This window comes from Rhamphochromis longiceps, linkage group LG22 (genome assembly GCF_057381845.1).
Source record: "Rhamphochromis longiceps isolate RC_006_pf linkage group LG22, R_longiceps_female_GT1.1, whole genome shotgun sequence".
Taxonomy (NCBI): Eukaryota; Metazoa; Chordata; class Actinopteri; order Cichliformes; family Cichlidae; genus Rhamphochromis; species Rhamphochromis longiceps.
Window position 1 is genome coordinate 36,999,670 of NC_140577.1, and position 26,874 is coordinate 37,026,543.

General features: G+C 44.1%; 1 protein-coding gene across 1 annotated transcript; it reads right to left on the bottom strand.

Annotated features, from left to right (window-relative positions):
* Positions 1–26,874, bottom strand: ddx39b (DEAD (Asp-Glu-Ala-Asp) box polypeptide 39B). The gene is made up of 10 exons (XM_085396012.1): positions 26,823–26,874; positions 12,447–12,574; positions 11,786–11,878; positions 11,530–11,713; positions 5,556–5,674; positions 4,860–4,991; positions 3,786–3,895; positions 1,191–1,335; positions 584–685; positions 1–360 (listed from the first exon to the last, which is right to left on the bottom strand). The coding sequence occupies exons 2-10, from the start codon at positions 12,537–12,539 to the stop codon at positions 292–294; spliced, it is 1,047 nt and encodes a 348-aa protein (XP_085252138.1). The 5' UTR covers positions 12,540–12,574; positions 26,823–26,874; the 3' UTR covers positions 1–291.

Consider the following 26,874-nt stretch of genomic DNA (forward strand, 5'->3'; position numbering starts at 1 on the left):
GACCTTACCAGGCAAACTTTATTAATCCACAGCAGTAAACAGTGCCTTTCTACTGTCAGTACTAAACTACCTCTGGTACTTCCACTCACACCTAGAAAACCAGATAACTTGAATTATATATTAACAAATACCGACATTAGAAACTTAAATAATATCATACAAAGTCTATTCTGAATCATTCCTGCAGAGGGAGCTGTGCCCCTGCGTTCTTCCTTTCAATAAGCACAGGCTTGGGTAAATATCTGCTGTTGGACATGCCAGGTTTCATACAAACACAGTCTGCATCTTCCATCAGAGTAAAACTGCAAAGTGAATCGAAGTCCAACTGGAGCGTCCGGCTCGTTTATCGTGCTGGTTCAACTGCAGGAGCGCACACACAGGCGCGCACACACACACGCGCGCGCACACACCCACACGCGCGCACACGCGCACGCACGCGCGCGCGCGCGCGCACACACACACACACACACACACACACGCACGCACTGTTAGTTTGGATGAACCTTACAATAATTCAAGAAACAAAAGAAGACTTAGTGTACGAGGAGATGTCTATCTCTTCCGGCAGCTCGCCGATGTTCACCTCGAAGCGGTCCTGGACATCGTTGAGCGTGCGGGCGTCACCTTCATCAGACACAAATGTGATGGCCAGGCCTTTCGTTCCAAACCTGCCTGCTCGAGCAACCTACACCAAGACACCAGTGCAGCTGACCACATTACTCAGTCAGGATCACAGACTACAGCACAGTAGGGCAAACTAATCACAGTACAGGATAAGTATAAGACAATATAGTATGGCTTTGATAGAAGCCCTCTCCGTGTTCTTCTGGCATAGGTTAATGTTAGTGAATAAATGCTGTCCCAGAGTATTTGATCTGCCTTTTCTCTTCCGTACCCGTGTTTGTCCTATGAAGTCCTCTTTCAACAGAAGACTTCCTTCCAGCCTGGGTGCAGGACAGAGACCCTCCTTGCCACTCTTGGGATAAGCTACTACCTGCTCAGCTGATTATAACATTAATAAATGCCTCACACCTGTGTCTATCTAATAAAGAGCTCAGATTCCTCAGCATCTCCTTAAATATGTATTTGTACATCATCCAATAAGTCACAAATATGACCTTGTGCAGCTTTCACATATATTTCTATTACTCTTTTAGCCTGTCAGGTGAACAACACATGGATAGTCTCACCCTGTGAAGGTAAGTGTCAGAGTCTTCTGGCATGTCATAATTGAAGGCAATATTGACTCTCTCAATGTCCATCCCTCGTCCAAACAGGTTGGTGGCCACCAGGATTCGCCTCTGGAAGTCCTTGAACTGCTGGTAGCGAGACAAACTACAGAGGACAATAAGTGAAGCTTAGTCTGTGTGTCACATATCCTCACATTGAAAGTTTCATTATGTGTGTATTGGGCTGCTGAGTTGATCAACATCCTCACAGTACTGTGCAAATGTCCCCACTCATGTCTTTACATTTTTTTCTCCCAATGACACAGACCTTCTTGGAATTTTTGAAGTGGTCTTGAGTAACAGCTCTCCAGCTTCCTGAAAGACTTTCAAAGTTTTTCTTGGACATCAGCTTTTTTTGAGTGTATTTATGGGATTTTTGGTCACCGACATCAGTCAGACACTGATGCTGGATGAGAAGGACTGGCTCGTAGTCTCCACTTTAATTTATCCCACAGGTGTTTGTGACAGGGTGTGGTTTCTGGCTCAGCTGCAGGGGAGGGGTGGAGCAGTGCTTGGAGGAGGCTGAAGGCCACAGCTGTTCCTCATTGTTCCACCTTGTCTTTCCCTATTTAAGTAGCACGCTAAGTCCATGGGTGTAGAGAGTGGAAGGCGCAGAGACAGAGGAGCAGCTGAGTGTACAGTCATGTGTTCTGTCAGGCAGAGCTAAGAACTCTGTGCAGGCCAGTCAAGTTCTTCCACATCAAAGCTGCTTATTTATATGGAGCTTGCTTTGTGGACTTGTTGATTATCTGACAGGAGGACCACAACGTGCGTCTTCAACATTGTGTGTCTGACAAGGTGATCGGCAACACGGGCACCACAAGGGACTGTCCTCTCCCCTTTCCTCTTCACCATCTACACCACAGACCTTTTACTTTTAGATGATCCTGCAGTGGTTGGATGCATCAGTGAGGGTGATGAGTGTTGGGCTGTGGTCGAGCAGAATCATCTGCAACTCAGCGTAGCAAAGACCAACCGATTTAGGAGGACCGGGAAACCTGTGACCCCTGTTTCAATCCAGGGGGTCGATGTGCAGGACTATAAATACCTCAGAGTACACCTGATAATAAATTGTAGTGGGTTAAAAACACCACTGCACTCTACAGGAAGGGCCAGAGTCGTCTCTGAGGTCTTCAACATCTGTCGGACAACACACAGGTGTTTCTATGAGTCTGTTGTGGACAGTGCTATCCTCTGTGCTGTTGCTTGCTGGGACAGCAGGTTGAGGGTTTCAGATGCCAACAGACATCCTGTCACTCGTACAGTTTCCTCAAATTTTTGTGAAGGACCCAATGCACACTATGCTAATATTTGTGGTCATCAATATGTATGGAAAGGATCAGGAGGTCCAACAGTGAGTGTCTACAGCCATCGGTAAAACAAGGTAGGGTGGGTGATGTTGTGGGGATGGAGCTAGACTTTAATAAGGTGGTGTCTGAGAGGCGGATGTTGTCCAAGGTCAGGACAATGCTGGACCTCCCACCCACTCATGATGAGCTGGTCAGTCACTGAGAGACTAAGATTACCCATAATGCACCACTAAAGGACACAGGAAGTCATTCCTGTCTGTGGATATCACTCTCCATCTAATGCACATCCTCTACAGTGAAAATAACAAAATTAAGTTTTACAGTAAAATGTCAGTTATATATATTTAATCTCTGTAATATTCTGGATATTTACAATTGAGTTATTTTATAATGGAGCTAAATCATGATAGTAAATGGTAAATGGACTGGTTCTTATAGAGCGCCTTTCTAGTCTGAGCGCTTTACACAACTTGCCTCATTCACACAAGCATTTTCTTCGATGCTGTTTCTATGTAAGTGCTTTCTTGCACACTGCCAATGCACTAAAACATACCTGGATATAAAAAACACACACAGGACAGTCAGTCATGGCCTCCCCAAACCTTTGAATGTCCTTTGGGAAGCCTGGAGAACTGCTCCTGAGTACTCATAAAGGAAGCTGTCTCAGAGAGATCAGACTGTGTTGAAGAATACCGGATTCTGGCTTTTAATCTTGTCAGACCTGTACAGACTGTGTTTTAATGTACTATATTTCCTTTTACGGTATGTTTGCATGTTTCAATATATGACAGCACCATTGTCTTAACAATGGTTGGCTCAAGACTTTTGCACAGCACTGCATCTTAGAGCACACAACACCATAAGAACTAATGCTTTACCTAATATAAAGAATGACCTCACTTACCAGTAAAAGTTATGTTTGCGATGGTATAATCATAATATTATTATATAGTAGAAAGCATAAAGATGTGGGGTCCTTACTTTACAAAATAAAGTACCAACTGTTGTTGTGATTTGGTGCTATATAAATAAAACTGAATCAAATTGGCCACAAGAAAGAGACTGCAGCTGCATGGAGCTAAGCTCACTGTCAGCTGATTACATTTGAGCCATTTCCTAAAGGTTCACACTGAGCTTGCTATCCTCTGCCAAAAGAACAAGTAGAGTGAACACAACATGGCAGTTCAGTGTTGTCTGGAGTAATAAAATAGTAACAAACATTTATGGCGTCACCGCTCTCAGTTACCGTTCCACCTGAGGCATCCCTCGATGGATGGCAATCGCTGGAAAGTTCTGCTCCACAAGCAGCTGAGCCAGAGCTACACAACGCTGGACGGACTTCACAAAGATCACCACCTGAGCAGCACAGCGACACAATCACTCAGCTACAGTGGACATTAAGTCCTGTCGGCTTCCTGTGTGTGTCTGTTTCACTGTGTGCGCCCCTCGTCTGCACTTGGAGACAATCGATCATTAACAGCTATTTATTACTTTACTCTAAGTAGAATCAAAAAGTTTTCATGTAGAACAACACCAGGACAAAAGAGACAGAGAGAAACAGGACAGCACCGTCAGCCATGCTTTTTGACACTCACTAGCGCTCGACTTGTTTCTTTGTTCAGTGACAAGCTCGCAAACTGCACAAGCAGAACCTGTTGGATTAGCAGTTATGACACTGCTGTCCTGTTGGTTTCCTCCACGTTCTGTTAACTCTGCTGCTGACATGGTAACGACAGAACTCCAGTGAACTGCTGGCCCTGTTGTCAAATATACATGATTCAGGTATTAAAGTCTGTACTGGGCTGATATCTAACAAATACTGGGTGGGCGCACCCCTCACTCTGGTGGACCCTCACATACTCACATGAGCAAAGTATATTGTTTCCCTCGCTCCCTCACACTGAAGCATAGTAAGGCCTTTAAGAGGACCATTATACTTTTCTGTCTGTACACACACATACTGTACATATCTTATTAAGTATTTCTTTAACTGTAAATGTGAGGAGATGTCCTCTGGCACACAGCCTAACCCTAACCCTTCTTTCTGAGAGGTGTAGCCAATCAGAAGAAGAATAGAGCCTGGTTTCAGGAAGTTGATGAGCTGAGGGGTTGCACACAAGTAGCATAAATAACATTTATTTTGATCTTTGAAATAACTAATGCTTCTCTAGCAGGATCTGCAAGTGTGTCCCACAGTAACATGCTTGTAAGACATGAACATAAAACGCAGCAATCTAATTCCCATCAACAGAAAAGCAAACAGACAAAACAAAAATGTCCACAGGGGGGTTACACTGTGGGGAAAGTATGGTGTGGGTACCTGATTGAACTCTAGTGCATCCAGGAGATCGAAGAGCTTTCTGTTTTTCTCATTATCCTTCAGCTTGACGTAGTACTGCTGCAGCCCATGCAGAGTTAGCTTGGTTTCGTCATCTACAAAGATTTCCATCGGCTGGACCGGCAGGAGTTTGAAAGGGAGGTTGGCAAGATTCAGGGAAGAGCACACAAAGAGAACACCAATCATAATACAGTGGAAGTGAAAAGGAAGCAGCGAGGAGACGGAGGGAAGGCTTTGGTATAGGTAACACACACACACAGTTGTGTTTTCATATCTCTGTGGGGACATCTTATTGACATAATGCTTTCCCTAGCCCCTTACCCTAACCATCAAAGATGAATGCCTGACCCTCAGCCTACACCTAACCATGACCTAACTGTGACCCTCACACTAAAACAAGATTTTGAGCCTCGAAAATCCCTTCAAATTTGTGGGGACGGGAACTTTGTCCCTATAAGAGCTGTTAGTCCCCACAAGTATAGTAAAACTCCACTTTTTGGTCCCCAGAAAGATAAGTAAACACACACACACACACACTTCTTTCTTGTGACTTGGACTCATGGAGGCTGAACATCGACTTGGACTTTGTTACCCACTGTTCCAGCAGGCGAAGGAGTAGTGGAGGTGTGGAGGGAGCGGGAAGAGGCATGGCAGATGAAAGTGAAGAGGCGTATTTACATCTTGCATGAACTTTCTGCAGACTGGACGGATCTCTTTACTCAGGGTGGCGCTGAACATCATGACCTGCTTCTCGTGGGGAGTCATACGGAAAATCTCTTGGACATCTCTGCGCATGTCTAAGGAAGAGAGCATTATTTACAGCGTATTACAAACTCATCTAGATGCAGTGACTAAAGATTCAATAATGATGACTGAAGGCCCTTTCACATATGCACGCGCTGCACTCTGGAACCCATTTGTGTCTATTGTTTGTGCCACACAATAATGATTTCCCGCTGCACCGAGCAAAGCACAGCACATGCACACTTGTGACGTATTGTTGTGCGAGGAACAGAAACGAAGAGTACTGCTGCGCTGAGTTCAACCACATGATGAAGGAGAACATTCTGTACGTATCAGAGTTTGGTGAACTGTTTGCTGCAGGTTCTGCAGACCTCAGAGAGAAGCAGTGTTGTGGAAACAACACACTCTTCACCAGCTGGGATAGTTACAAAGTTTTCTTCTTTATGAACCAGCGATACATGTTTTTATCAACATTTGAACATAATAGGACACAAACTCTCCTCAGAGAAACACGTTTTGAAATGACAAGCAGTGAGTGCAGCGCACGGCCGATGTAAAAGGCCCTTCAAAAGAAAACATTTTTGCTTCACTTCGTACCAAATGAATTGTCAAAAACACCAAGAAATCTATGACATCACATTTGAAACAATTAATTCCTAAAGTTTTTGTACAGTATTGAACAATCATATCACCCAACATCTAAAACTGTTGTTACACTGAGAAAAATAAACCCTAAGAGCTGCTAAGTCTACGTAGGTTCTCGGTCATCCAGGTCATAGTAATCTAAGGAGCTATTAAACACATATGTAAGACTGCTTTCTTCCATGTGTGCAACATCTCTAAAGTTAGAAACATCCTGTCTCAGAGTGACGCTGAAAAACTAGTTCATGCATTTATTACTTCCAGGCTGGACGACTGTAATTCATTATTATCAGGAAGTCCTAAAAACTCCCTGAAAAGCCTTCAGCTAATCCAAAATGCTGCAGCAAGAGTCCTGACAGGGACTAGAAAGAGAGAGCAGATTTCTCCTGTTTTGGCTTCCTGTTAAATCCAGGATTCAAAATCCTGCTCCTCACATACAAGGTCTTAAATAATCAGGCCCCATCTTATCTTAATGACCTTGTAGTACCATATCACCCTATTAGAGCACTTGGCTCTCGCTCTGCAGGCCTACTTGTTGTTCCTAGAGTATTTAAAAGTAGAATGGGAGGCAGAGCCTTCAGTTTTCAGGCCCCTCTTCTGTGGAACCAGCTTCCAGTTTGGATTCAGGAGACAGACACTATCTCTACTTTTAAGATTAGGCTTCAAACTTTCCTTTTTGCTAAAGCATATAGTTAGGGCTATGGCTGAGCCATATTATACCGTTCACGGTATTACCGGTACAATGTTAGGCAACGATAAGAAAATGAAATATCGCGATAGAATATGGGTAAAACGCGCATGCGCAGTTCCTTTGTTTTCATACGCACATGGCCGATTGTTGAGTGAAACGGATGAACCAGAATTGGTTTGTAAAAATGCTGCAACTTCAGTGATGTGGAACTGGTTTGGTGTTTGTCCCTCAGATACACAACAAAGCACATTTTTTTGTAGAACATGCAAGCGGGTCGTCGTTATTGCCGTATTTGTCGGACTAAGATGCTCGTAAATCTGGGAGTAATCTGGGTCCTAAACTTCGTCCGCTTCAGGTCCCAAAGTCAAACGAACACTGCAGCATCACTGAGAGTTAAAAACTGTCTAAATTCTTTCATCTTTAATAAAACGATCAGCGTTGCTGCTTTACCAGGTGTAACAATTAAGTTTAACATCCAGGCATCCATGAAAACAGAATTTATGACATTTAACAGTTAGAAGTTAGCAGGAAGTTAGCTCGCTAGTTACCTAAGCATGATATAGCATGTTCCGACTGAGAGATTTCTGAAACATTCAAACGTACAGCTCTGCTATCACTTCCAACATATATCAAGACAGGAAACTAAACAGCAGTGACGTTTGTAGGGTTACTGAAGTTGGGCTAGCTGGTATATAATGATGTGCCACGTGATCGCTAGCGACACAGCTATGTTAGCATAACAAACACAGTGAAGCTGGAGGATGAACACTAACACTTTTGCACTCGATAAAAGTTAACGTGAAGGTTCCTGATAGTTAGAGACAAATGCAATCGCATGGCAGGATGCTGTAAACGGACCAAACTTCAGTCAGGAGAACAACTGAGATAATCCATCCACAATACGAGGTTAGTCATTAATATACTGCAACAACATGGGAATAGAGCAGCTGCCAGAGAATTCAACATTAATGAATCAATGGTACAGAAGTGGAGGAAGCAAGAAGAATGAGTTGAATAAAGTTTGATTTCTCTGACTGCTTTGTTTTGCTTAATGTGTCTTATAATCCCGTGCACCTTATGGTCCGAAAAATACACATTAGACTTTTTTTATTTGGCACACTGCAGTTTAATGTAGCAAAGCACCTCTTTTTAACTTCAGTGGATATTATACATGGTTATGCTCAGGATATGTCAGCCCATATGTCAGCAAATTTGCATTTGCACTGTTAAATTTGTATATAGCTTTAATGCACATAAAAAACAGCTGCTTGTTTAAGTGAAAATAAATGGATGGTTTTTTTGCACTAGTAAAGTTGTGGAGTTGTATTTTGTCTCGCAGTAACTATATCATCAGTTATATCGTTATCACAAATTTTCAAATATATATCGTGATAAATATTTTCGGCCATATCGCCCTGCTCTAGTTAGGGCTGGATCAGGTGACCCTGAATCCTCCCTTAGTTATGCTGCAATAGGTGTAGGCTGCTGGGGGATTCCCATGATGCACTGGGTGTTTCTTCTTCACTCACTATGTATTAACAGACCTCTCTGCACTGAATCATCCTTGTTATTAACCTCTGTCTCTCTTCCACAGCATGTCTTTATCCTGTCTTCGTTCTCTCACCCCAACCAATCACAGCTGTCGGAGGTTTCTTCCTGTTAAAAGGGAGCTTTTCCTTCCCACTGTCGCCAAAGTGCTTGCTCATAGGAAGTCATATGATTGTTGGGTTTTTCTCTGTATTTATTATTGTAGGGTCTACCTTACAATATAAAGCACCTTGAGGCGACTGTTGTTGTCATCTCGTACTGTATATATAAAACTGAACTGAAAGCAACTGGATTTCTTTAAGTTTCTTGAAGACGTTTCACGTCTCATCCGAGAAGCTTCTTCAGTTATAAAACAAAATGGTGGAGATTCCCAGGTATTAATCCTTAGTGGAAGTTGTCCCTTAACCTCTTAAGGCCCGAACTCTTTCATGGCATGCATTTTTAATTTTTCTTTGCTATTTGGGCTGATTGGGACCCAATGGATGTAAAAACAAAGAATTCCCAGATTTTTTTTTATACCTGATTTTTGTTTCTGAGATAAATTAGATCCACATATGAGGACATTTGCTTTACATTTGGATAGAACAGTGGCAGTATAACGTCCTCGTAAGTGGATATCGGGCCCTTGTAGAACAAAATTTTGTATTTTGGTCTAGACAACCCAAAATGTGATGTCCACATATGTGGACGTCAGGTCCTAGGAGGTTAAGAAGGTTGTTGACCCACTATTGATCATGTCCCTCACCACACGTGCCATGGTGAGAAAAAAGGCGTGGATTATTATCGTCAGAGTTTTGATGCATGCTCAATCATCCAGGTAAGTAAATCCCAAAGGTTGATTCCGTTCACCTGGACGTTTTGTGGGAGAAACGTTTCGTTACTCGTCCAAGTGACTTCTTCGGTCTCAGCTGACTGCAGGTTTCCAACCTTATAAACAGTACATTTACACAATGAGGGAAACTATTGGTGGGTGAACAATGGGCTGGGAGGTAATGACCATTAATCAAAGACCACTGATCAATGGCCATGAGTACCATTCACAGAGAGTTGGGGAATGGCTGCAATCACAGCATTGTAAGATGGTGACAGATGCACCCTTAGGCCCCTCCTCCATTCAGAGATGGTCTTTCCCTTTTCACGTAAATGGCCTCCTTGACTCCGCCCTCAAACCAGCGTTCCTCCCTGTCCAGGATGTTACATCCTCATCATTGAAACAGTGTCCACTGGCCTGTAGGTGTGCATAGACTGCAGAGTCCTGGCTTGACGAGGTGGCTCTGCTGTGTTGTAGCCAGAGGTTGTTTGGTTTCCCCGATGTATAAATCCTGGCAAACCTCCTGCACTTAACAGCGTACACTATGTTACTCTGTTTGTGTCGGGGGACACGATCCTTGGGGTGGACCAATTTTTGGCGCAGCGTGTTTTGAGGTTTAAAAGCCACAGAGACCCGGTGTTTAGAAAAAATGCGTCTCAGCTGCTCCGATACTCCTGACACGTACGGGATCACTACAGGTTTTCTCTTGGGCAGCGGTTGTCCTTCTCTCCTGGATCAGCTGGTTCTTTCTTTAGGAGCCAAAAGTCCAGCTGGGATAACCACACTTACTCAGGGCCTTCTTGATGTTCTTCTGCCTCCCTGGCTGCTGTGTCTGTGGGGATGGTGTTCGCTCTGTGTTGTAGCGTCCTGATGACGCCCAGTTTGTGCTCCAAATCACAGACGCCTCATTAAATTTTATTAGGGAAAGACTGATAGCCCTCAGTGTTTTATTAGATACCCTAGTGGTATCAATTTCACACCCCTATGTCGCTATGTCCTTGAGTTATCACTTCACAAATTTGCGTGTCCAGGCCGCCCGCCTCGCAGGGTTACGACAATAAAAGTAGCAGTTGTCATCAAAATAAAAGCAACAAAGTCATGCTGCATTTGTTTAGCTGCCCCCTCTGCCTCTACAAAGGTGGGAAGACGCTGGTGCCATGATCTTTCACAATCCTCCAAATTTATCTTTAACTGAGAAATTTGTTTCTTACGCTTTATTCTGTTTGTTGTCACACAAGCACAGCAGAGAAATCCACTGTGTACATTTAGATTTAGCTAGATATATGTCAGGGGTGCTCAATACGTCGATCGCGATCGACCAGTCGATCGCAAAGGTAGTATTGGTAGATCGCATGGCATTAAAAAAATAGATGCCAGCCTATCATCCATCCCGTCACTTGATTGATACAGGGAAGCCAGTCAGCGCAAACAGCGGCGCGAAGTGTAGTAAAACTGACAAGCTAGTCAGCGAGTTAACTCCAATTTTTAGCTCTCGGTTTTTTCTCTTAAACCTGGCCGTCAGCAGCTACTGTCCGGACTATGCATCCCTGGCTGATTCAATTCAGTGCAAGTCATCAGAGTAAACTCAGGTAATGACAAAAAATTTACATAGTTAATTGTGTTGTGAAATATTGGATATTGCGGTTATGCATGTATATACATTGTAGATATAAAGAATCCTCAATATATTTATAAATAAGTATATGTTTTGGATTTTTGTAGTGGGTAGATCATTTTGACTTGGTCATTTTATAAGTAGCTCACATGCGGAAAAAGTGTGAGCACCCCTGATATATGTCATGTATACGTTACTGTTTATTCTCACTGTTTATTCTCACACCAATCACACCCGCAGTACAATAACTTCTACCACCAGCACCTTGGCCTCGAGTTGTCAGCTGTCAAACACTTTATTATCCTGGGAAAAGAAAAGATGGATACCTCATGATCCTTATAAAAATCACACATTACAGGAAAACCACAGACTCATATTTACTGCTGCAAGCTCCCCAAGGGAGGCAGGAAACCTTCACACAATATAAAAGGAAACTGGACTCCATACATAAAAACCACAAAGCTACCACAGTGAGACCACAAAGCTAATGAGACAGAGGTTGGTTTGAATGTTATCTTATCCTCTTCTTTGTTTCTTGGTTTTAAACACTGGCACATATTTGGATCTGATTTTGCTTTAAAAAGTGGGTTGTGCCACTTACCAAGCTGCTCGAGCATCTTGTCACACTCATCCAGGATGAAATGTTTGATGTGACGCAAATTGAGCGTCTTGCTGCGCGTCAGTGCCAGGATTCTGCCTGGTGTTCCCACCACAATATGAGGAGAGTTTTTCTTCAGCTCCTCTTCATCCTTCTTTATAGACAGCCCTCCAAAGAACACTGCCACCTGCAGGAAAACAAGCATACATCATACTGTTTGAGCTGGGAGAAACTGATGTATGAGTTCAAGCTGCTTTACCTTAACAGTGGGCATGTACTTTGAAAATCTCTCATATTCCTTGCTGATCTGAAACGCCAGCTCTCTGGTATGGCACATCACCAGGACAGAGACCTGCACATAAAAATGGCAAAGATTAAGATATAGTATCAACTTAATTCACTATGGGATGTATTTACTGCACTATGGTCCTTGAAAACACGATGCATCTGTAAATCTGAATGTACACTGTTCTTTTTTCCCTGCACACTACTGCAAGTCTTTCGTTCAAACTCAAACAGCCCACAACTCTTTACCAAGCGTTCTGCCAAGTGGATGGTAATAATTAAGAGTGACTCAAACATTTTTTCTCTCATCTGGATGTTAGCAGTTGGTCAGTCAAGAGTTGTGAAAAGCCCTAATCACAACATCATGGAGTCAACTGACTCTGTGACTGCCAGGTAAAAGTCGGCATTTTACACAAAAGACACAACGCAATATCCTGAGTTTGCTTTCAGATTTGTTTTTGAGCCTGTTTATCTAGATATGAAGGCTCCACAAGTACAGAACAAATGTGCTCATTAGCTAAAAATCAGCTGTAAGTAGAATCTAAAATGAAAATAAATGCAGAAAAGCAATTAAATGACAGTTGTTACAATATAATAAAACACCTTTTAGCTCTGTCCTGGCTGCTACACCTCACCTGACCGGTGATGGGCTCTAGCTGCTGCAGGGTGGCAAGAACAAACACTGCTGTCTTCCCCATCCCAGACTTGGCCTGACAGAGCACATCCATACCCAGGATTGCCTGAGGGATGCATTCATGCTGAACTGGAAGGAGAACACATGAGCAGGAGAATTTCAGCTCATTCAGGATGCAGCAACCAGAAACCAGTACTCAAGCCATTTCTTTCACTCCCAGTTCAATGCAAAGTTACCTTTAAAATCCTTTAATTATTTCACAAAACTCTCTGTGGTTTGCCCTCCAGTATACTTTCTCAGGGTCTTTCAGAGTCAGAACTCTCAGGTCATCACATGCACATCTCTGAACTGTTCCCAGACTTAGGTCTACGGGTGCTTTCAGCATCTGTGGTCCTGTTCTTTGGAGCAAGCTGCCTGCTGACCTGAGGTAGGTTACAGTGGTTTGCGAAAGTATTGGGCCCCCTTGAACTTTCCCACATTTTGTCACATTACAGCCACAAACATGAATCAATGTTATTGGACTTCCAGGTGAAAGACCAACACAAAGTGGTGCACACGTGAGAAGTGGAACGAAAGTCATACATGATTCCAAACATTTGTTACAAATAAATAACTGCAAAGTGGGGTGTGCGTAATTATTCAGCCCCTGAGTCGATACAATAAATAAATAAATACTAAATACTAAATACTTTGTAGAACCAGCTTTTGCTGCAGTTACAGCTGCCAGTCTTTTAGGGTCTGTCTCTACCAGCTTTGCACATCTACAGACTGAAATCTTTGCCCATTCTTCTTTGAAACAGCTCCAGCTCAGCCAGATTAGATGGGCAGCGTTTGTGAACAGCAGTTTTCAGATCTTGCCACAGATTCTGGATTGGATTTAGATCTGGACTTTGACTGGGCCAGTCTAACACATGGATATGTTTTGTTTTAAACCATCCCATTGTTGCCCTGGCTTTATGTTCAGGGTCGTTGTCCTGCTGGAAGGTGAACCTCCGCCCCAGTCTCAAGTCTTTTGCAGACTCCAAGAGGTTTTCTTCTAAGACTGTCCTGTATTTGGCTCCATCCATCTTCCCACCAACTCTGACCAGCTTCCCTGTCCCTGCGGGTGGCTGTAGCTCAGGTGGCAGAGCAGGTCAGCCACTAATCAGAAGGTCGGTGGTTCGATCCCAGGCTGCACCCTGGCTGCATGCCAAATATCCTTGGGCAAGATACTAACCCCGTGTTTGCCTACTGGTGGTGGTCAGAGGGCCCGGTGGCGCCTGTGTCCGGCAGCCTCGCCTCTGTCAGTGCGCCCCAGGGCAGCTGTGGCTACAATGTAGCTTGCTATCGCCTGTGTGTGAATGGGTGGATGACTGAATGTAGTGTAAAGCGCTTTGGGGTCCTATGGACTAGAAAAGCGCTATACAAATGCAGGCCATTTACCATTTTGCTGAAGAGAAGCACCCCCCAGAGCATGATGCTGCCACCACCATGTCTGACAGTGGGGATGGTGTGTTCAGAGTGATGTGCAGTGTTAGTTTTCCACACATAGCGTTTTGCATTTTGGTCTCATCTGAGCAGAGCAGCTTCTTCCACATGTTTGCTGTGTCCCCACATGGCTTGTGGCAAACTGCAAACGGGACTTCTTATGGTTTTCTGTTAACAGTGGCTTTCTTCTTGCCACTCTTCCATGAAGGCCAACTTTGTGCAGTGCACCACTAATAGTTGTCCTGTGGACAGATTCCCCCACCTGAGCTGTAGATCTCTGCAGCTCGTCCAGAGTCACCATGGGCCTCTTGGCTGCATTTCTGATCAGCGCTCTCCTTGTTCGGCCTGTGAGTTTAGGTGGACGGCCTTGTCTTGGTAGGTTTACAGTTGTGCCGTACTCCTTCCATTTCTGAATGATGGCTTGAACAGTGCTCCGTGGGATGTTCAAGGCTTGGGAAATCTTTTTGTAGCCTAAGCCTGCTTTAAATTTCTCAATAACTTTATCCCTGACCTGTCTGGTGTCTAAATCCAATCGAGAATCTGTGGCAAGATCTGAAAACTGCTGTTCACAAACGCTGTCCAGCTAATCTGGCTGAGCTGGAGCTGTTTCAAAGAAGAATGGGCAAAGATTTCAGTCTGTAGATGTGCAAAGCTGGTAGAGACAGACCCTAAAAGACTGGCAGCTGCAACTGCAGCAAAAGCTGGTTCTACAAAGTATTGACTCAGGGGCTGAATAATTACGCACACCCCACTTTGCAGTTATTTATTTGTAAAACATGTTTGGAATCATGTATGACTTTCGTTCCACTTCTCACGTGTGCACCACTTTGTGTTGGTCTTTCACCTGGACGTCCAATAACATTGATTCATGTTTGTGGCTGTAATGTGACAAAATGTGGGAAAGTTCAAGGGGGCCCAATACTTTTGAAAGCCACTGTATATGTATGCCTACGTTCAAAAACAGGCTTAAAACCTTTTTATTCTGACTGACCTACAATGAGACTCAAAATGTGGTTTTAGTGTCAGGGTTACAATTAGGATGTAGTTAGGCATTCATTTGTCATGATTAGGGTAAGGAGCTAGGGAAAGCTCCATGCACTTGTGTCTTCACGTATTGATTATTGTAACGCTCTTCTTTCTGGGCTATCAAAGAAAAGTTTCAGAGGTCTACAGATGGTGCAAAATGCAGCTGCTCGCATTTTAACAAGAACTGGGAAATTTGAGCACATTACCCTGTGCTGAGATCTCTTCATATGTTTTTTGTTGTTGTTTTTTTGCACCATTTCCAAGCACTTTGTTCTCCAATGTGTGCCTTAGTCTTGTTTTGTACATATTCCTCTAGACTGTACATATGGCTATGTTTGCCATTTATTCCTGCTCTCTATTTACATTTTATTCCAGCACAGCTGGTGTGGAGCGCCTATACATTTGTTGTACAATGAATGGCTATTCTATTTAGCTGTTTTCACTGTAGGTTTACAATGATTTAGATTGTAAACTGTGGTGGGGCGTGGCCTGCGGTGCCGTGCGGATGCACCCTGCCGTGCCACATCCTGGGTTTCGGCACCAGTGTGGTGGAATTAAGGCACGGCGGTACCGCAGATCTGTGTTTTGAGCCATTTTTATTCAACATTTGTCAAACCACCACAACCCCACCAACCCCTGAGTCCCCATGTTTTAACATGGCGGGCTTGACTGTGGATGCCGTGCAGGTGCATCCGCACAGCACCGCAGTCCACGCCCCACCACATAAACCTACACAGATTTTCATGCTTTTATCTTCTGTGTTCAGCACATCGAGTTTGAGCATAATGAAATGTGTTATGTAACTAAAATTACCATTGCCAACACACCAACCCACCACAGCTCTGTAAAAGGAGGAACTGGCATTAATCTTTATCAGACGCTTCAAATACAGAGAGAAGATAAAAAAGTGAATAAAATCAGCAGCGGTTGTACCAGTTCCCAATTTTCAGCTCGTTATCTACGTCGTTTTCTGTCATCCTGACCCTGCTGCGAAACAAGAAAAACAAATAATGTGTATGAAACTTCAGGAACAAAGAGCTTTTAAACTTTTGCAGTGCTAGAAGGTTCAACATGGCCAAAAATTATTGGAGTCAGCATGTGTGCAAATAAGAGCCAGCAGCTTAGACTTCAGAAGGTTGGGCTTGTTTTACTCCTGGTTCGGAGACGTCAGTCAGAGCAGATGTCCTTAATCTAACTATCTCAAGCTCATGCTCTGAGTGCAGCAGCCCAATCCCACCTCCCAAAGTCAAATCCTAATCAACTTCAGCTGCCACGATTACGTCGACTATCAAAATCATCGACGACTAATTTAACGCGTTATTTAAAGCTTTGCAAGATCCCAAAAGACACAGGAATAAGTAGTAGGATTTAAGAGTGTAATAACGGACTGAAACAGAAGATGGTAGCACTGCATGCACAAGGATGCCAGCTGCCATTAAACCCCAAAGAAGAAGAAGCTGTGTCCAAATTCAGGGGGAGCATCCTTCGGAGGCCGCATTTGTGAAGGCTTTCCAAATACAAAGACTTCTGCAAATGCAGAGGGGAGGAGCTCTGCTGTCTCCAAACTGTGGAGTAGAGCGGATAGCTGTGTACATATATACATATACATACATATACATATATACATACATACATACATATATATATATATACAGTGGGGCAAAAAAGTATTTAGTCAGCCACCGATTGTGCAAGTTCCCCCACTTAAAATGATGACAGAGGTCAGTAATTTGCACCAGAGGTACACTTCAACTGTGAGAGACAGAATGTGAAAAAAAAATCCATGAATCCACATGGTAGGATTTGTAAAGAATTTATTGGTAAATCAGGGTGGAAAATAAGTATTTGGTCAATAACAAAAATACAACTCAATACTTTGTAACATAACCTTTGTTGGCAATAACAGAGGTCAAACGTTTACTATAGGTCTTTACCAGGTTTGCACACACAGTAGCTGGTATTTTGGCCCATTCCTCCATGCAGATCTTCTCAAGAGCAGTGATGTTTTGGGGCTGTCGCCGAGCAACACGGACTTTCAACTCCCGCCACAGATTTTCTATGGGGTTGAGGTCTGGAGACTGGCTAGGCCACTCCAGGACTTTCAAATGCTTCTTACGGAGCCACTCCTTTGTTGCCCGGGCGGTGTGTTTTAGATCATTGTCATGTTGGAAGACCCAGCCTCGTTTCATCTTCAAAGTTCTAAACTGATGGAAGGAGGTTTTGGCTCAAAATCTCACGATACATGGCCCCATTCATTCTGTCCTTAACACGGATCAGTCGTCCTGTCCCCTTGGCAGAAAAACAGCCCCATAGCATGATGTTTCCACCCCCATGCTTCACAGTAGGTATGGTGTTCTTGGGATGCAACTCAGTATTCTTCTTCCTCCAAACACGACGAGTTGAGTTTATACCAAAAAGTTCTACTTTGGTTTCATCTGACCACATGACATTCTCCCAATCCTCTGCTGTATCATCCATGTGCTCTCTGGCAAACTTCAGACAGGCCTGGACATGCACTGGCTTCAGCAGCGGAACACGTCTGGCACTGCGGGATTTGATTCCCTGCCGTTGTAGTGTGTTACTGATGGTGACCTTTGTTACTTCGGTCCCAGCTCTCTGCAGGTCATTCACCAGGTCCCCCCGTGTGGTTCTGGGATCTTTGCTCACCGTTCTCATGATCATTTTGACCCCACGGGATGAGATCTTGCGTGGAGCCCCAGATCGAGGGAGATTATCAGTGGTCTTGTATGTCTTCCATTTTCTGATGATTGCTCCCACAGTTGATTTTTTCACACCAAGCTGCTTGCCTATTGTAGATTCACTCTTCCCAGTCTGGTGCAGGTCTACAATACTTTTCCTGGTGTCCTTCGAAAGCTCTTTGGTCTTGGCCATGGCGGAGTTTGGAGTCTGACTGTTTGAGGCTGTGGACAGGTGTCTTTTATACAGATGATGAGTTCAAACAGGTGCCATTCATACAGGTAACGAGTGGGGGACAGAAAAGCTTCTTACAGAAGACGTTACAGGTCTGTGAGAGCCAGAGATTTTCCTTGTTTGAGGTGACCAAATACTTATTTTCCACCCTAATTTACGAATAAATTCTTTACAAATCCTACCATGTGCATTCATGGATTTTTTTTTCACATTCTGTCTCTCACAGTTGAAGTGTACCTCTGGTGCAAATTACTGACCTCTGTCATCATTTTAAGTGGGGGAACTTGCACAATCGGTGGCTGACTAAATACTTTTTTGCCCCACTGTATATATACATATATATACACACACACATATATATATATATATACATATATATATACACACACACATATATATATATATATATATATATATATATATATATATATATATATATATATATATATATATATATATATACACACACACACACACATATATATATATATATATATATATATATATATATATATGTGTGTGTGTGTGTGTGTGTATATATATATATATATATATATATATATATATATATATATATATATATATACACACACACACATATATATATATATATATACACACACAGTTCGATATTTTTTCGATACAAAAAAAATGTTCATGCATTTTTAATTTGTCATTTATTAAAATTATAAATATATATTTTAACTCAAAAGTACAGTTTTTAAATTTAACCCTAACCCTTGTGCGTGTTTTTTATTTTGACAGCGAATGCGCACCTGCGGACCACTTATGTGCAGCCCTGGTTATTTAGCTCGTCATATTGCAGCCACAGAAATTATTTTGTCCATGAAACCATAAAGCTGCACTTTCTTTTTGCCTTATAGTCTGATTTGTCATAACTTCTCCGTTTTGTGGTAAGCTTTTCTTTGGCTGTCACTTCTTCACCCTGACCTGTCTTATTTGGCTCAGCAGAACTGAAATGCTTTTACACACTCACTCACATAAGCTCAGCGATTCTCTGCGCGATCAACCTCTCACATGTTTAAGCTGCGGGAGATTTCACTTGTCATGTTTGCATAGTAAGCTAACGATTAATAAGACGATGTCAGAGGAATTGGTGCACAAATTATCATCACTCACCAATCAGTACTGTCGCTCTCTATACACAGTTCGCACGATTGCAAAGTGAAAGCAAAAAAACAAGCGCAAATTCAAACGCGATTTCAATATGTCACATATTGACAGTGGCTCACCGATGCCAATGACATAATTACCCAGCTACATTTCCGAAAGAATGCAAAAGCATTGACATATATTTTTCCTTCCTACAATAGCCCGACGGGCAGGGCAGAGATAGATTTTGGTAGCCCGACTGAAAAAATCGCTAGGACGTCGGGCTAGCGATATTGCGAGCCCTGTATCTGATTGAGGAATCACTCATCTTTGGAAAAGAGAGTTTATTACAGAGAAATGTCTCTTTCCAAAATAAAAGCTATACTATCCGCTTCTTCTGGGCTATATTCTCAGCAGCATAAGGAGAATCATGTGCTAACAGCTGTCTAAATGACTCGGCTAAAGTTAGTAGCATGCTTGCTTGTTTTTTGTCTGCTTCCACTTGTCTTTGCACTAGGATGATGTCGGTGTAAATGTGCAGTCATATTCGTTGTGTTCCCACTAGTGCTTTCAGGTTAATCTCGTTGAAATGACCTTAACGCCACAACACGGCAAATCTCCGTTAACGAGCTACCGCCGATCGCTCCGTGCATGGGGCTGGACGGCCAACACGTTAACGAGCTAACTGCGCTAACACACTAGTTCACACCAATGTAATTGAGCATTGCGTGGCACATCCAACATACTGTTTTACTTTAGTCCATGACTCGCTTACCTTCAGGGTCATACGTCACATGAAAACCAAAATAATTCCAAACGCCAGATCTGAATGAGGGTGGGGGAGGTTCATGTTAAAAGGAGAGCTTAACTTCTGTCTCGCTAGCTTGCCCTGCGCTCTTCCTTCTGACTATGCTGTCTGTGTTGAGCGCTCAGTGGATCTGCACTGGACAGTGCAGCCTAGGCGGAGTAGTCGAACACAGATCCACTGAGCGCTCAACACAGACAGCATCGTCGGAAGGAAAGTTGATAAAATAAATTACAAATGTTGTATTGTTCGATACATATGCGTACCGAACCGAAAGCACTGTATCGAACGGTTCAATATCGATACGAATATCGTTGCACCCCTAATATATATATATATATATAGCAGCTGGATAGCGTAGTGGTTAGACTACACGCCTTTGGAACAGAGGATCGCAAGTTCGATTCCTGCCTGGGGCGTCTGTATCCAGTAAGGGTCCTAAGGCTAGACCCCCTATGCTAAGCAAGCCTACCGCAGACATGAGCGAGACAGATAAATATGAAGGCATGCCGGCTCGGACGTCGCCCGGATCAACAAGGTCCGCGTCAGGTGTTGAGGAACCAGGGCACCCTGACGAAAAGTGGGCTACTGGAACAAGAAGGCATCGGTGGGCAAGGGACGAAAACAGGGCGTTGTTGGAATGCTACTACGCAAGTAACCCCGGCGGAAGGGGCTACATGAATAGGATGAGGGACCTATGGATTCTTCGATACCCAACATCCACAATGACGGCGAAACAACTAGTAGCTCAGTGTTCCAACATTCGAAAGAAGGGACTGCTCTCACAGCTAGAGATTGACGAGGTACAACACAAATGCTACGGCAAGGAGGAGTCAGGACGCCAGGTCAGGGGGGAGATATCATCACCCCCACCCGAGATTGGGTACATAGCCCCAAGTGTGATAGGAGAAGGATCGTTGAGTGCGAGAGGAACTGACCTGAAAAATAGGATCATGGCCAAGCTTGAAACCTGGATCCCCCGTAGCCGGTTACCAAGATTACGTGAAGTACCCTCAGAAGGTCTGCTAGATGATGTTAATGCAGCACTACGGGCAATACCTACAACCACGATTACCGACACTAACAAGCTGATCTACAATACGGCAGCAGTGATCAGTGAGATGCTTGGCTACAAGTTGAACAGCCATAAGGGGCAGTACCCTCCATGGAGAAGGAGGCTAGAGGGCAAGATCAAAGTAGCACGGAGAGAGGTTAGCCAACTAACGGAGTTGCAGAAAGGTGCGACGAATAAGGTGCCTAAGAAATACAGCAAGCTGTCCATACCTGAGGCCTTGGAAACTGCCAAGCAAAGACTCACAGCCTTGGCCAGCCGCTTGAGGAGGTACACCAGAGAGATAGAAGGCAGGAGAATAAACCAGCTGTTCTCCACAGAACCAGCAAAGGTGTACTCTCAGTGGCAAGGGAACAATAAGAGAACAGCACCACCAAGGCTGGAGACGGAGCAATACTGGAAGAGCATATGGGAGAAGGATGCAACCCATAACGGCAATGCTCAGTGGCTAGAGGATCTGAGGGCAGACCACAGCGACCTCCCTGAACAGGGTCCAGTAACCATCACAGTGGCAGATATCCAAGAAAGGGTCTCCAGTATGAAGAGTTGGACAGCACCAGGGCCCGACATGGTTCACGCCTACTGGCTGAAGAAGCTAACTGCACTCCACGAGCGTCTGGCAGCACAAATGAACCAGCTGCTAGTTAACGAGAGACACCCGGAATGGCTAACTGAAGGCCGGACGGTCCTGATCCCCAAGGACCCCAAGAAGGGAGCGGTCCCCTCCAACTACCGACCAATAACCTGCCTCAGTACTACATGGAAGCTCCTGTCAGGCATCATATCGGCTAAGATGAACAGGCACATGGGTCAATACATGAGCGGGACACAGAAAGGAATTGGCAAGAATACCAGAGGCGCAAAACACCAGCTACTGGTAGACAGAACAATCAGCCGAGACTGCAAGACCAGACTGACCAACCTGTGCACTGCCTGGATTGATTACAAGAAGGCCTATGACTCAATGCCCCACAGCTGGATACTGGAATGCCTAGAATTGTACAAGATCAATGGGACCCTAAGTGCCTTCATCAGGAACTCAATGGGGATGTGGCGTACAACACTAGAGGCCAACTCCAAGCCCATAGCACAAGTCACCATCAAGTGCGGGATCTACCAAGGAGATGCTCTGTCCCCACTGCTGTTCTGCATAGGCCTGAACCCCCTCAGTGAGATCATTAACAAGACTGGCTACGGATACCGACTACGGAACGGAGCAGTTGTCAGCCACCTCCTGTACATGGATGACATCAAGCTGTATGCCAAGAGTGAACGAGACATCGATTCACTGATCCACACTACCAGGCTATACAGCAATGACATTGGAATGTCGTTCGGACTGGAGAAGTGTAGTCGGATGGTAACAAAGAGAGGGAAGGTAGTCAGAACTGAGGGGATTGAACTACCAGAAGGCAACATTGCAGACATAGAGGACAGTTACAAGTACTTGGGGATCCCGCAGGCGAATGGGAACCATGAAGAGGCCGCTAGAAAAGCTGCAACCACCAAGTACCTGCAGAGGGTCAGGCAAGTCCTGAGGAGTCAGCTGAATGGTAAGAACAAGATCCGGGCCATCAACACGTACGCCCTGCCCGTGATCAGGTACCCTGCTGGGGTAATAGGCTGGCCAAAGGAGGAGATAGAAGCCACTGACATAAAGACAAGAAAGCTCCTTACCATGCATGGAGGGTTTCACCCCAAGTCCAGCACCCTGAGGCTGTACGCTAAGCGGAAGGAAGGGGGCCGGGGACTGGTGAGTGTCAGCACCACAGTCCAGGATGAGACAACGAACATCCAAGAATACATTGGGAAGATGGCCCCAACTGACAGAGTGCTCAGTGAATACCTCAGGCAGCAGAAACCCAAGAAAGAGGAGGGAGACGAGGAACCATCATGGAAGGACAGAGCCCTGCACGGTATGTACCACCGGCAGATAGAGGAGGTGGCTGATATCCAGAAATCCTACCAGTGGCTGGACAAAGCTGGACTGAAAGACAGCACAGAGGCACTAATCATGGCAGCACAAGAACAAGCTCTGAGCACAAGATCCATAGAGGCTGGGGTCTATCACACCAGGCAAGACCCCAGGTGCAGGCTGTGTAAAGATGCCCCAGAGACAATCCAGCACATAACAGCAGGGTGCAAGATGCTAGCAGGCAAGGCATACATGGAACGCCATAACCAAGTGGCCGGCATAGTGTACAGGAACATCTGTGCGGAGTATAACCTGGAAGTCCCGAGGTCAAAATGGGAGATGCCCCCAAGGGTGGTGGAGAATGACCGAGCTAAGATCCTGTGGGACTTCCAGATACAGACGGACAAAATGGTGGTGGCTAACCAACCGGACATAGTGGTGGTAGACAAACAGAAGAAGACGGCCGTAGTGATCGATGTAGCGGTTCCGAATGACAGCAATATCAGGAAGAAGGAACACGAGAAGCTGGAGAAATACCAAGGGCTCAGAGAAGAGCTCGAGAGGATGTGGAGGGTGAAGGTAACGGTGGTCCCCGTGGTAATCGGAGCACTAGGTGCGGTGACTCCCAAGCTAGGCGAGTGGCTCCAGCAGATCCCGGGAACAACATCGGAGATCTCTGTCCAGAAGAGCGCAGTCCTGGGAACAGCTAAGATACTGCGCAGGACCCTCAAGCTCCCAGGCCTCTGGTAGAGGACCCGAGCTTGAGGGATAAACCGCCCGCAGGGGCGTGCTGGGTGTTTATATATATATACACACACACACACACACACATATCACTGACTTTCAGCTTGTTGTGTTTGTGGATATATGACTGACTTTAATTATTAAACATTCGCACATAAATAAGTGACGTCATATTCAGCACTTTTGACAGTTCACTCTTCGGCCGCTCCATCTTATTAGGGAAAGTCCACATACATAAATGTAAATTTCAAAACTCAACCCCATCATTTAATTTGTTTTTGATTGAAACTGAATATTACTTAAACTCTCTTAAACTTCCAATAAAAAAGGTTTATCATTGATTGAAGTTCATTCAGAAATGTTTAAGGAATGAGCTGTCACAACTTTCAAGTACAAAGTTGTTATGAAGTCTGTCACATTCCCCCCTTTTTTTCTTTTTTATCCTTTATTTAATTATCCTTCTTATTTCATTGTGCTGTATATTGTTACTCTTATTTGCCTTGTATGTCTACTGTACAAATTGAACTGGAATGACTGACTGTTCGCTTTATAAGTTCAATAAAGTTTGGAAACAAAAAAAACCTCTTCGGCCGCTCCCTTCTGCCGTATTTTGCGGCAAAATTATCCACACCCACTGCCGCGCTATGAATTGTGGGATATATGGGACCACGAAGCGTGCACCGGACCACGCTTGATATTTGGGGAAATCGACGGCGCATTTGAAGTATGCATTTGAAGTACACTTCGAATTGGGACAGCCGTCGTCGCGTGGCGGTGACGTAACCGCACTTGAAATGCGTACTTCAAGCGTGCAGACCCTGAATTGGGACACAGCCGATGTGATGGGTTATCCTTGATGGAGATGAGTGTGACCTCTGACCCTCACTGACTCAAACACCTCCAAATTCTGACCAAAGATGCTTCCAGGCTTTTGGATTAGTGTTTAAATCTTGCTGGCAGTGATGCTGCCCCTTCAGCAGACAGCAGCAGAATAGATGCACTCTCTACCACAGGATGTTAGAAGATCTCCAGCATCTTGCTGCACACATTAAAGGATCTGAGCTTCCTTAGAAAGTAGAGTCAGCTCATCCCCTTCTTGTACACAGCATCACCGTTGGGCCTTCAGTCCAATCTGTCATTCAGGTGACTGTGGTAACCCTGTATTACTAACCACCACATCAGACAGGTTGGCCCACAGCCGTACAAACTGAGGCCTCTCAGACAGATAGTGAGGAATACAAGATACAGCAGAATGGATCCATCCTGGGTTGTATCCGCAGCTCATGGTGTTGCTGTAGTAATGGCCTGGAGGATAATTTCTTGGCATGGTTTGTGGCCCTTAGTATCAAATGAGCATTGCTTAAATGCCACAGCCTGCCTGAGTACTGTTGGTGACCATGTCCACCCCTTTGGGGGATAGCACACCATGTCACAAAGCTCAGATAATCTGAGACTGGTTTTTTGAACATGACAATGAGTTCACTGTACTTAAACGGCCTCCACAATCACCAGATGTCAATCCAATTGAGCACCTTTGGGAGATGGTGACAAATCTGCAGGAACTGTGTGATGTTATGATGTCCACATGGGCCACAGTCTCTGAGGAAATGTTTTCAGCATCTCGTTGAATTGTTGGTACAAAGAATTCAATCAGTACTAACAAAGTGTACAAAGGTTACAAAGTGTTTTGAGTGAAAGCAGAATACTGGTACTGTCACACTGGTGCCTATCCCAGCTGTCTTAGGGCAAGAGGCAGGGTACACCCTGGACAGGTCGCCAGTCTGTCACAGGGCTAACACATAGACACAGATAACCAATCACACTCACGGGAAATTTAGAGTTTCCAGTTAACCTAACCCCACTAACTGCATGTCTTTGGATTGTGGGAGGAAGCCGGGGTACTCAGAGAAAACTCACGCAAACACGGGGAGAACATGCAAACTCCACACAGAAAGACCTCGGCCTGATGGTGGAACTGAACTCAGGACCTTCTTGCTGTGAGGCAACAGTGCTAACAACTGTGCCACCCTGCAAAATTTATTTATATTGCATAGATGAGCAAACATGAGCACATTACCCCTGTTCTTGCCTCCTTACACTGGTTGCCTGTCCATTTTAGAATTCATTTTAAAATTTTATTGCTTGCTTTTAAAGTCTTAAATGGCCTGGCTCCTTCTTACCTGTCAGACCTTTTACACCAATACACTCCACAAAGGTCTCTCAGATCATCTGACCAGTCACTCCTTGCTGTCCCCATGTCGAGACTGAAACACCGAGGGGACCGAGCTTTCGCTGTTGTGGCCCCCAAACTATGGAACAAACTGCCCCTCCATATTAGGCTGGCCTCAACACTTGAAATGTTTAAATCACTTTTAAAAAACACACTTTTTTTCAAAGGCTTTCTAGGAGTATTATCAGAGTCAGTTTGTAGTCAGTTTTTAGTCAGCTGTTGGTCATTCTTAATCTTTTTACTTTATTAATCTTATTCATATTGTTTATTCTACTCATGTTTTGATATTTAATATATACACTGATTTATTTTTATCTTCTTTTTCAATTATATATTTATTTTGTTTATTGATTTCATTGTATGCTTAATGTATGGTTTTTAACTGCTATCTCTGTTTTATTATTGGAAAGCACTTTGGTCAACTTTGTTGTTTTTAAAGTGCTATATAAATAAAGTTGGATTGGATAAATGCCAGAATAGAGGTGAGTGTCTAACATGAGGCACCAACTTTTACAGCAGGCTAGAATTTCTATAAGGACTCCAGTGATGTCCACCACCTCAGTTTGAAGACATGAATCAGTCCACTGTGCTAAAAATCAATTGCCTGGTTTCATTTTGAAGGAATATTCCGGAACTTTTATTTTTATTGTCGCTGAATATTAAATAGCTATAACCACACACGCAGTTATGGTTTGACTTTTGAAAGTTCAAATCCAGCAATACTGATGTCTTTAAGATTTCTTCATCACACTGCAGATCATTACCGACATGAAACTACGGACGCCATAAAACTGGGACCATCCCTGATCTCTGTTATTTACTCGAGCTCGTCTGATATTATGGCAGCTCACGTAAACACAGCGCACATGAGTGGCCGTTTTAGCAATAACCGTAAAAGCAAATCCCAAGTATTCTAAACAGCTAGCTGTCATTAGCTCAGCGGCTAACAAACAACTCATCACATCTCACTGGAACATCTCACGGCTCAACATTAAACTTCAGAGAGGTGACAGTCATGTTGCCGCAGGTACTGATAACGTGCACTGCCTACAGTTCTTTTAATAATCGACATACCTTCACTACGAGAGAGAAAAGTCAACGTCTGTTTAAAGTAAAGCGCGATTGT